Source organism: Lemur catta, chromosome 1, assembly GCF_020740605.2.
Source record: "Lemur catta isolate mLemCat1 chromosome 1, mLemCat1.pri, whole genome shotgun sequence".
Lineage (NCBI taxonomy): Eukaryota > Metazoa > Chordata > Mammalia > Primates > Lemuridae > Lemur > Lemur catta.
Window position 1 is genome coordinate 139,508,905 of NC_059128.1, and position 12,641 is coordinate 139,521,545.

A 12,641-nucleotide genomic window follows, 5' to 3' on the forward strand; every position below is an offset into this window, starting at 1 on the left:
TATTTGCACCAGGGCCCAAGCAATCTGGATTGCAACAATGAGCATAGTATCTTCCCGGCCTTTGTTCTCACAATAGGCGCCAACCTAGGGCCATGCTGTCTTACCATGGCTTGGCCTTTCTTTAGAAGGAATGGAATGGGGAGGCAGGGGCCGCTGACACCAGATGGAATTAGGCCCTGTTGATCCCAGGTGAATGAAAACTACACCCTGGAGCCCACAGGAAAAGATGCTCCAGGTTACGGTGGTGCAGGGATGGCCGACTGACCACACTGGTGATTGTCTTGCAGGTGGACTTGGGCCTCCTGCGTTTTGTCACTGCCGTCGGGACACAGGGTGCCATTTCAAAGGAAACCAAGAGGAAATACTACGTCAAGACTTATAGAATAGAAATCAGCTCCAATGGGGAAGACTGGATCACCATAAAAGAAGGAAATAAACCTGTTGTAAGTTTGGCTACCACCCCTCCACCGATGCAGTCTTTTAAATGGATGATCAGAGTCTTTACCTGTGTGTGTAGGAGCAGGAACTTTCTGTCTGGCCTGGTTTATTTTTGAATCTATTTAAAATGAAAAGCGCAATTAGAGGTTTCAATCTGACCAAGGGGTCTCATGTTCCCAGACCCAGAAGCCAAGAGGAAATTATACGGATGTTTCCAAGAAAAGTCAATACCAGCCAAATTAAGTGTCACACTCAAGAATCACTTTGAGCCTCCCACGGGGACACGGATTATGCAAAGGATAAACTCCGTCCTCTTAGAACCTTAGGAATTTGAGGTTTTGTTTTTTTCCTGACATTTCTTCGTTCTCTTTCATAGATTTTTTCTCTTTGTACTGGGCTGGTTTTAGAAAACATCTTTTCATCTACTCTCTGCGGCTCACAAACTAATTTACAAGTGTATTCGGCCGCTTCTTGTAAGAACAGGAGAGAACGAAAGGTATTTCACTGTGTTCCCTCAGATCACACAAATAACACGCTACGTCCTTTCTGCTTTCAACCAAGGGGGTGGTGTAGACCACGCCGTGTCCCTGGACGCTTGGCCCCGAATCATTTGGAACTGAGATGTTTTTCTCAGCCAGCCTGTTTATTTGAAGTTATACTTGCTCTGATTTACTAATCAAAAGATTTCTGAGAATTCATACTCACTGTCTCCTAGAAATTGAAAGCTTGCCCTGAAGGCTGAGTAACACACAGGAAATTGGTGAGGTTAGTAGCAAAGATCTAGGTAACTCGCAACGATGGGTTTGGGAAGAGGCCAATTAACATGTCCTTGTCTCTTTGGGGCGTCCGTGTACTTGATTTTCTCCTTTTGGGTCTGGGACTGAGAAAAACCTCCTAGGTGTGAAGTGAGAGAAGAGCTATTAATTCCCTTTGATTAGCCGAAAACCCCCACTCTCATTTAGGGCCGGCAAGGTGGACGCAGACACAGGTAGACAGCTGCTCTGTGGGAGGAAAAGTCTGTGAACAGGCAAGTTCAAGGCCACTGTCTGGCCCTGGAGGACATGAAACCAATTCTCCATCTGGGGAAGAAAAACCCTTGTAGTCAATGCTTATGAAGATGAAGCAAGTAAATTTTGACCCCGAGCTTCCTGATTTATCTTTGTTTGGGAGTATATTTTTGAAGGCATGCTTTAGTTTCAAACAAACAAAAAACCACTCATGCTAAAGATGCGCCTAAAAACAAACGAACCCAGAGAGAGTGGGGAGAACTGACCCTGGACCTGGGCAGCCACTGTGTGCTGCTTGCCGGCATGGCCCAGCAAGGCTGTTGGGGCACACTCCGGTTCCTGGGGGTGTCTGCCAATGCACACAGCCCGCCCGGGAACTCCCTGGCACACAGAAGGGCTTGCAGGGCGGAAGGCAGAAAGAATAGGGAAGGCTTCAGCGGAGATAAAGACTTAGCCTCTGTGTGAGCCCTTTCATTGAATCTAAATGAAATCAAAACATCCCACAGGAGTCTAGCCGCTGGTGCCCACCCTGCCTGTCTCTGTACTTTGGGGTTTAGCCACTTCCTTCTTTCCTACTTTCTCCCAACAGGGTTGCCCAGGCCTCAGCCAGAGCAGCTTCTGACCAATAACTCCAGCATCCTCTTTGTGTTGCAGAGAATACGTGCACTCACATGGTTCTCAGCAAACATAAAACCCCCTCCCTGGGGGCCCAATGCACACACCCCCGACCTGCGTCAGAGCACGCAGCACCCCTCACAGACCTCAGGTCCCCCTCGGACATGGACTTGTTGACCCCGTAAGGACAGCGCCATGGCCGGGGGCTCTACTCCTCTGGCAGGTCCCCGTTACTCTTTGTCACCCAGAAATGCTCCCACACAGATTGTTTCCCAGAGAGAGATGCCGACACAGGACAGAAATGGAAAGGCCATCACAGGCTAGGATATATTAGGATATTAAATCGTCTCCAGAGAGAGATCCGGCTAACAACCGACTTGGTAAAGCATTTGACCACCTTCAGCTGTTCAGGCCCCTTAAACTAAATGAAGTAAAAACACCAGCCTGACTTTTTACAAGCTCTTTCTCCCAGGGGGAAGAGAAAGGCTTGGGAAACCATGAGCCTCCCGCCATGTACTTACCTGGAAAGGTGGGGAGGAACCTCCACACCTCTGGTGTGCCTAGGAATTGCTCTAGCTGTGCCACCTGGGAGGAGGAGGAGGAGGAGTGTGCCCTGGCTATGCAGAGAAGCAGAGTGCTAGATGCATAAGTCACAGAACTGAGAAATGTCTCTGCTCCAACGGCTGCTCCCAATCCAGGGCTAAAGTGCAATCCAGGTGTGGGGAGGCCAGAGTGTTCTGTGACAGCAAACAGTCTCCATCCCTCCGAGGTCTTACTCCTGCAGCCCCTACCCAGGCGGTGGGTAATTGTGGGAAACGGATTCGTGCCTGTCCCTCATTACCTTTGCAGTCACAGCCTTATCTTTCTTGGAATAAAATGGCTCCTTTTAAAACCAGAAGCAGAAGCCCTGCTTTTTGCTTAAAAATCATTTATAACTCAGTTTGGACTTTGACCATTAAAACATAATTTTACCAATAACCAAAAAAGGAGTAAAGTCATGAATTAATGTCAGGGATAAGATCTTCCATCAGGCAACAGAGTCAAAGGGAGAAAGCTGTCTGACCTAGCGCTATGGCTGGGAACAGAACCTAGAATTTAAAAAAGCCAGACCCTACCATGAACTCAAAAAGCATTCCTTCTGAGGGTTCTTGGGAAAGTAAAATAGTGCGTGTTCCCAGGACATGTCTACAGTATTCTGTAGGTCTTCTGATAAAGTTAAGAATTTCCCACTTTTTTAGCTAATGGCATGTATCCTTTAATAAATGTTATCCCTGTAATAGTGCTTTTAGAGAATTTGGCCTCAGAAAATCGAATAGATGGTTAGGACAGCATTCTATATTTGACGTGACTCTTTCTGATGGCCATGATTTGATAAAATAATATGTCGAGTTATTCATGCCACCCCAGCCTTGGTAGACAATGCTGAAATTGTAAATAATTTTTTGCAAGCATCGGTGAAAACATGTGTTTGGATTTGTTTTATATCCAAAAAGTCTGCTAATAAAAGGCCGTTTCTTTTTCCATGTAGGTCTTTCAGGGAAACACCAACCCCACAGATGTTGTTTATGGAGTTTTCCCCAAACCACTGATAACTCGATTTGTCCGAATCAAACCTATGACTTGGGAGACCGGCATATCAATGAGATTCGAAGTGTATGGGTGCAAGATAACAGGTGAGCTCCAGCTTGAAGATTGTCCTGTTTTGATTTGCATAAATGCAAGGAGAATCATTTTGTATAAATGTGGTCATTTTTGTTCACTAATTAAAAGCATATGCTTTGGATTTAGGCAAATTGGAGTTCAAATTCTACCTTACTATTCACTAGCCTGTTTTTTTTTTTTTTTTTTTTTGGACAATATACTTCTCTTTCAAAGCCTTAGTTATCTCACCTGGAAAATAGTAAAACTGTACACTGCACAGGCTAGTTGTATTTGATAGTAATGCACAGGATTAATGGATATATAGCAGTTAGCACAGGCTGGCATGTGGCAGGGATGTGTTTAGTGGCACCTTTTCCTCTAGACTGTAAACTCCTTGAAATCAAGGACCATGCCTTTGCTCTCTGCTCCCAGGGTGCAGGGCATGATGATACTTAGTAAATTGAAAATAAGTAACTGTTGCATGAAATGTTCTCCACTGGCTTCATCTTTTTAATTTCGAAGCATAGAGGCTGCCTCATCTGGTATAGTTAAGAGGAAGTTTAACTTATAAGACTTTCTCCTTTTACTCACTAACTTCCGTGACAACTTTCCCTTAGCTTTTGTCTTTAGCTATGTTTATTTTTCGTTGAATGAAATGTACCAAAATTAGAAATCAACTCATAAATGTTTCTCGTTTTTTGTTTCTTTAAACATCAACAGGACTTTAAAAGTCTCTGATAAATGCTGAATACGTAAATGGATTATACCCATTTGAAAGATGAGGAAGGTTGAGATACTGAGAGATTAAGTGGCTGAAAACGTAGGCCAGGTCAGGAAAGAGCTGGAACTAAAAGAATGATCCCAACTGTTACTCTTACTGTGTTTCTATGGCAATCAGTGCTACTGTTACTTGTCCACTGATTCTCTTGTATGACTATTTTTGAATTCTGCAGAACATAGCAGTCATACTAGAATTCCTTTCTGATTAAGTAAATGCATTACAAAGCTGTTATTACAAAAGCAACCACCAAAAAACTAGTGCAATGTAATCTTCGTCGTAAGTGTAAAAGTTTAAAGACAGAATCCATAGACTGATTCACTAAAAAGTAATTAAAAGTGAACAACTTCTAAAAATCAGTGAACTACCTTTGAATAGCATGTTAGTATATATCATTAGGGTATTTAATTTTTCATTCCATTTTTATGTTTATATTCTTTAGTATAATTATTTTTAGAGGAGAAAAATACTAATTGCAAACATCAACTGGACTTTAAAATCTCTGATAAATGGTGAAGGGGAAATAAATCACCTTGGCAATTTTCCATGAAATTACAAGCAATTTGGAGAAGAGCTTAATGAAAAGGGAAAACTACACTTGTTTACAGTAGAGGCTGTCTTGGAAAGTAAAAGCTGTGTGACATTTGATTTTTTTTACCAAAATTTTATTTATTTCCATCCCAGAGACAGACTTGTTTATTGTTTTGGGATCTAAGACTCAGAGAGTTCAAGGTCTTGGAAGCAGAAACAGGGTGGGGAGGGTTTTGGAGTAGAAAGAACAATGAAAGTTAGATATAACCTAACCTTGGCTTTATTTTTGATCAGCAGTTAAATTACAGAAAGTTCTAGGTCATTTTCAGAGCATTACAAATTTGAGAGGCTTCCCATAAATTCATAGGACAAGGCCACTTGGGGTCTGGGTGGAAAGTTCTGGCCTTATCTCATGCCACTATATCAGAAAGAAATGAGGTAAACTTCACAAAGACTCCAAACATGTTAGTCTGAACTTTGAATTTCCAGGCTCTTGGGTATTTATGTAACATCACTTTAGTTGAATAAAATACTTATTGAAACCCAAACTGTCCTTTTTCATTTTCACAAGGGTTTCCCTGAGAGAGAATTCTAGGAATGCGAGCAAAGAAGGCAAATAATTTGTTGGATATTTTTTTTAAAAAATGGCTAAATGACCTAGTTATTTAAACATAGATGTCTAAAATAGCATATTCTAATGTTTCATACGCAGTCTGTTTTATAATTATTTTAAGTGGCTAATTATTTTTCAAAGAAGTTATTGCTTTTAGGCTCAGAGTGCTAATCTTTTAACCATGACATCTACTATACTTCTAAATACGTTCTCTCTAGCAAAATGGCTCTAATCTCCAAATAACTGATCTAGGCAGGTTTTGGAGAGGCCAACGTGTTGCAATGACGGTCACGTGGGCAGAAGATATGCAGACTTATCTGGGCTTGGCTGTGGATTGTCCACTTAGTGAATGTTTGACATGAGAAAGACATTTAATCTCTCTGATCTCCATTTCTTTGTCTGTTAAGACTCACTTAATGCAGCTGTAATGAAAGAATATTCGTAGCACACCTGGTTTAGAGTAAGTGCTCACTGAATGGTACCCAGCAAATTAAAGCAGTGCGTGTTATGCAATAAATTGAACCTACAATACGCCCTGCAAACAGAGCCTCTAATAAGACAATATCAGTGTTTTCCTCTTGGTTACCAGGAGCAGATAATTTTCTTCTTTTTGAGGTCATGGTCCCGTCAGATTGGAGATTAATGAAAGAAGAGGGTTGCAGTATCCCTGCAGGTCCATGAGAGCAGGGGCCCTGTTGGCCTTGTTTTCTGTTGTGTTTTGTATGCCTGGAGCACAACCAGCACTCCGTGGTTATTTTAGAATTAATGAATTGCAGTTCTGCCCATGCCTTCTGACAAACAAGTGGCTGGACTTCAAATAATTTTCACTCTCTCCTGTGAAGTAGTCAAGTTCTAACTCAATCTGGATTTCAAGAAAACCCTGCCAAACTCAAAGCTACCATGTGAACACATCACTTGACTTCCAAAGCCACGAGAGCCCCACGTTTTTTTAACTGATTTTTGCCTTCAGAAATTATTTTTTCCTGAATCAAGGACCAGAGACAAAAAAAGAAATTGTTTTTTTAGAAATATAGTAATCCTGGAAAGTTCAGAGAAGATGATGGTTGTCACCCTAATAGAGATGTAAAGAAAACAAGATTGGAGCAGACCATCCTGCTTTGTAGGTGATTAAGGAAGGAACATTTTCATCATTTTGGCAAAGATGGAAATGGGTGAAAATCATGTTGGAGGGTTACTGATTAATGTACAAGAACATACTACAGACTCCGCTATCTTGCATTTGTTAACCAGAAGTCTATTACCTGGTGCCCAAGTTCATGTGCTCCCAAGTCAATCGGAATATTCACAATGGTGATCTCAGGCACTGTAATGTCCAGAGGTACTTTCCGAGTCATCAAGGGAAGATTAAATTACTCTCATTCAGGGTCTCCCATCAAATGCACTTACTACTTTCCATTCTTTGAAAATTGGTTAGCTGGATATTTGTTTTATCAGTGTATGTCAGTTTTTCCACTAAAGTTGAGTACAGAGATTTCACTATAAAATAATATTGTTGAAAATAACCACCTCAGTCCCCCATTACAGAACTCATTTCTCCCTCCCATCCAGGACTGGTTTTAAGCTTTCCAGACAAGGTTGCCTAATAAATCACAGAATGTCCAGTTAAATTTAATGCAGACAAACAACAGATTTTTTTTTAGTATAAGTATGTCCCAACTATTGCATGGGGCATACTTATACTAAAAAAATTATTCCTTGTTCCTCTGAAATTCTAATTTAACTGAGCATCCTGTATCTTGTTCTGTTGTTTGTTAAGTTTGGCAACACTATTTCCAGAGGGTTTGACACGTAGCCAGGCTAAATCACATCTGAGGAAGCCTTTCATATCACAGAAGAATAGAGTTGGAAATAAGCACCTTGAATTAACTGTTAGTATAATTTTTCTTCTCATCATTGTTAAAAATGGGTGACATGGTTTTCAATAAAAGGCCAATCAAGGTGCCTCTTTATTGGTTTCCTTTTCACATCAGGCAGACAGATGGAAGGGATGTAGTCTACCTGCACCATGGATCTGCTGGCTGAATGGGAGGTGGGCACTCCTGGGTTTGTGGGTCTGTAAACTGTGACCCACCAGCTCTGCACTAGGGAAAGGGCATTAATCCAGTGACGGTTCTGCTCTCCTTAAAATATTCAGTTAATGATATTTTCTCCCACATGGTGACATCTGGTCCCCATTACCAGCTACACATTGCCTTTATAAAAGCTGGTTTTGAATCAGGCAGGTATGACCACAGTGGCCAAAACATGGGACTTCTATTTTTAACATTACAGTTTCCTAGTCCCTCAGTAAAATCGTTTTCGTAAATCTTTTTTTAATTCCCACTGAGTTTATTCTTGGTTTCCAGATCCCAGCCTGGAGCAAATGCTGTGGCTGAATTACAGGAAAGGGCACTTGAGAAAGCGACAGCTGCCTTTTATTGTGTTAATAAGTTGATTCATTCAGCAAATATTTGTTGATCAAATACTGTGTATAGAACAGGGCATAACGCGTGGTAGAAAAGAGAAAAATATGACTTGGTTCATGTCCTCAAAGAAGTGAAAATCTTAGGAGGCAAAGAGCAGCAACTCGGAGAACTGAATATAAGCAGCGTGTGAGAAATGCAGGCAAAGCGCTGGGAAGAATCCCAGAAAAGGGAAACTGTGTCCACTTGCAGAGATTGGAAAAACCGAATAAATGACGTGGCCATCTGAGCATAGGTCAAGATTTTAAACAGTTCAGAGAGAGGAGAGGGCAGGCGATGAGAAATGCCCTGTGAGAGGAACAGAAGGAAAGCCTCCGCATCCCCGGAGGTGAGGAAGTGTTTCATCTTAGTTGGCTCTAGCAAAAGGGCTGAATGTGGAGAGGCTTCGTAAAGACATGACACGGGAGGCCTTGCAGGCCTGGTTGAAAAATACACGCACAATTCCTAGGCAAGCAGGCAGTGAATGTTTGAGTCAAGTAATGACATGCGGCCGGGTGCAGTGGCTCACACCTGTAACCCTAGCACTTTAGGAGGCTGAGGCAGGAGGACTGCTTGAGGTCAGGAGTTTGAGACCAGCAAGAGCGAGACCCCATCTCTACTAAAAATAGAAAAAATTAGCCAGGCGTGGTGGCTCTCACCTGCAGTCCCAGCTACTCAGGAGGCTGAGGCAGGAGGATCGTTTGAGCCCAGGAGTTCGAGGTTGCCGTGAGCTGTCATTGTACCATTGCACTCCAGCCTGGGTGACAAGGGAAGACCCAGTCTGAAAACAAAAACAGAAATACAATACAGGGGTCAGTAAAGGGATTCAGTGTCAAGGGGAAAGAACTGTCCTAGTCTGGATGTGGTATATTTGCAAAGACAATGCGACATTCATGTGGAGAGTCCCCAGTGCAACTAGAAGTCGGGGTGGGAGGGAGGACAGCTGGGGGGAAGATGGGCACTGTCCTTCCACACCCATCCAGATGCCACCTCCCCTGGGGGTTCCCCTCTTGCCTTTCCAGGCTGAGTCACACACTTCTTTCCTTCTACCTCCGTATCACTGTCTTTTTACCTTTGTTTCAGCAACTTTCTTGCTGTTGGATTTATTTTTTTTACATATTTCCAACCCATCATAAACTGTGGTTTGGGGCGGGGCCTGTACTTGAGCTAGGGATAACTTCCGGTTACCAAAGAGACTGGAACATCCATAGTTTGACATTGAACTCGGAAGACCTCAAAACGGGGGAAGTTTATGCTGTCATTGAAAATATTCTCTACTGGGATGGAAGCGTAGGGAGGAGAGTTCTGAGAGGCTTGGGGAAGGCTTGGGGAAGGGAAGCCTGTAGTTTACCATAAAAGAATACAGAAATTGAAAATGTTATATGAATGGGTATAAAATCATGTCTTTACCCAATACGTTGTATTTTCTTTCTAAGCACGGAGTCTCCCAGAAAATCATTTTACATTATCCATCTCATTCCACCTCCTAGATTATCCTTGCTCTGGAATGCTGGGCATGGTGTCTGGACTTATTTCTGACTCCCAGATTACAGCATCGAACCAAGCGGACAGAAACTGGATGCCCGAAAACATCCGCCTGGTGACCAGTCGCTCGGGCTGGGCCCTGCCACCCACGCCTCATCCCTACGTCAACGAGTGGCTCCAGGTGGACCTGGGGGAGGAGAGGATCGTGCGCGGCATCATCATTCAGGGCGGGAAGCACCGCGAGAACAAGGTGTTCATGAGGAAGTTCAAGGTCGGGTACAGCAACAACGGCTCCGACTGGAAGATGATCATGGACGACAGCAAGCGCAAGGCAAAGGTAAGAGCTCCAGACAGTGAGGAAGTTGGTCCCAACATCCTTGACTTAAGGCATTTTCCTGAGGAAGTACGACTTCCTATTTCCTTCCAGCCATGAGATCAGAGGAGGTGTGTGATGGTGTCAGTGAGACCCCCGATTCCAGGGATGACAGGAACATGGTGCGGAAAGTGATGTCCGAGATAACGTGCAAAAGAATCGAGTTGCTGGTCCCCTTTCCCTCCGTGTGGGGAAGGACAGACAGCTCCACACACAGACAGGGAGTCTCCCTTACCCTCTTCTCACCCACCCGTAGTTTAATTGTTTTTCTTTTGGAGACAGGGTCTTGCTCTGTGGCCCAGGCTGGAGTACAGTGGTGCAGTCATAGCTCACTGCAACCTTGAACTCTTGGGCTCAAGCAATCCTCCTGCCTCAGCCTCCCAAGCAGCTGGGACTGTAAGTGCGTGCCACCACACCTAGCTAACTTTTTGAATTTTTTGTAGAGACGGGGTCTCATTATGTTGCCCAGGCTGGTCTCAAACTCCTGGCCTCAAGCTATCCTCCCACCTCGGCCTCCCAAAGTGCTGGGATTACAGCTGTGCATCACCATGCCCAGCATGTTTTAAAATTTTTAATTGTGATAAAATACACACAACATAAAATTTACCATCTTAACCTTCTCAACTTATAGTTCAGTTCTGTTAAATATGTTCGTATTGCTGTGCAACTAATCTCCCAAACTTTCTCCTCTTGCAAGACTGAGACTTTATACCCAGTAAGCAACAGCTCTCATCCACTGCCCACCCTCTGGTGACTACCCTTCTACTTTCTGTCTCTATGAATTCCACTACTCTAGGAGCCTCATATGGTATTTGTCCTTTTGTGAATGCCTTATGTTTCTTTGCATAATGTCTTCAGGGACCATCCATGTTGTAGCATGTGTCAGAATTTCCATGCTTTTTAAGGCCAGATAATATTCCATTGTTTGCACAGACCACATTTTGTTTATTCGCTCCTCCATTGACGGACACTTGGGTTGCTTCCACCTTTTAGCTACTGTGAATATTGCTTAAGTATATTTTATATGCATTGAAGCCTTTTAAAGTGCAGTTCATCTCTTGATAATCCAGTGAAAAGAATGAAAAAGGAATCTCAATATAAAAATATTCCAACATTCACCAAAATATATGGTATAATTGTTTTTAACCAATCCGATCTACCTGAGTAATTATGTTTTACTTAGGCTGATGGGGAAATTCATTTGCATTTCCTGAGCACACAACACCAACTTGGAAAGGATGTGCAGGAATATACTGGATGGCCTGGATGCCTGTTTAGGATTCCAATGAGGAACAACCCACCCGCAGTCCGCAGTCTAGTTCTGTCGGCAGTATGGGAATTATACTGGGCTGAGGATACTTCTCACACCAACACGATTGGCCTTTTGGTCTTAGCCTTTCCATCCCTGCTCTGCCCTGGACCTACTCCTCTTGTGAAAAAAGAGGATTTTTAGCTCATTGGAGAGCATATTAATTATCCTCACTCCCACTGTAAGCAAGTGTGGGAATATGGCTGGATATAGTGACTCAGGCCAGAGGCGTTGCAGGCAGGAAACAAGCTGCAGTGCCGCCAGCTCCTACTCTCTCCAGATGTGGGGCTCTGAGGGGATCGCCCTGTCCCCCGTGGGCTGTGGGTCAGCCCCAGAGCAGCCAACCACTGACAGGGTGACAGGGCCAGCCGCTGTCGGAAACATACAGATCTCTCCTCAAGTCTCCCCTCCTTCACTTGTGGTTTCCAAAACATTTTCCGTGTCGTGTTTATATGTGCAGCTACCTTCTTTCCCGTGTCCATATCGTTGTCCCCTTCTACATCTGTCCCTCTTGTTTGGGGGAAAGAAAAAGTAAAATAAACATCAGCAACAGGAGTCCCCTCATGAGCCGATCTTTTCTAGGGAGCGGTGAGTGTCACAGTGACTGCATCAGAATACAGTGTGAATATGCTGCAGATCAACAACTTCCTGCTGCTGCTGGTGGCAGTGTGTGCTGGTGTGACATGTTCTGCAACACCAGGGTTCTGAGAGGGAAAGAAAACAAATCACCATATGCTTTTGATAGGGTGCGTCATATGTTTCCCCGTCTCTGTTGTCTGATCCACACGTCTGCGATCCGGTCTGAAGCCATCAGTCTATTGTAGTAAATCGAGTATGGCATTCCACGGGAAGCCTGCACACATTTTTCGCTTGTAATGGAATACTCAATTCAAGATTGGTTGAAAGTGTTGGGGTTTATGCCTAAAATAGGGTCCTATCCATCATTATCATCCTCCTGTGATATTGAAAACCATAAAAGCTTCTAAATTGTTTATATAGAGCCTCATCTGTGATCCCTAACACACCCTTCCACTGAAATAAAATCTCTAAGATGAAAAAGGAAACAGGTGAAACTTTTCATTTTAGAGCAGTGTATATTATTTAATTATATAAAGATATTTAAAACATGCTATATTTAATTTTACAAATGAAGGTGACCTGTTTAGGATGCCAAGTACCTTTTAATGCAAAATGAATACTCGGTTTCTCCTGTACCTACTCCCTGTCCCTAAATAGTGTGTGATGGACAAGCTGTATCAGAGTCTTTTAACTAGACTTTGCAGGAACAGATAGAAAATCCAAACACTCAAAAGCTCTCATCATCTAAAACATAATTAGCAACAGAACACAAAGAGAATTCAAAAGCAAGTTTACGCTGTCAAAGTTAGC

At 43.1% G+C, this 12,641-nt stretch overlaps 1 protein-coding gene across 6 annotated transcripts in view; it reads left to right on the forward strand.

The window, feature by feature from the left end:
• Nucleotides 1-12,641, forward strand: part of NRP1 (neuropilin 1) — a 133,014-nt gene that overhangs the window by 92,635 nt on the left and 27,738 nt on the right. For all 6 annotated transcript variants that reach the window (XM_045535860.1, XM_045535881.1, XM_045535850.1 and 3 more), the window contains exons 7-9: nt 288-443; nt 3,589-3,733; nt 9,576-9,907. In XM_045535860.1, coding sequence (XP_045391816.1) covers nt 288-443; nt 3,589-3,733; nt 9,576-9,907 — 633 coding nt within the window. The remainder of the gene's footprint in view (nt 1-287; nt 444-3,588; nt 3,734-9,575; nt 9,908-12,641) is intronic.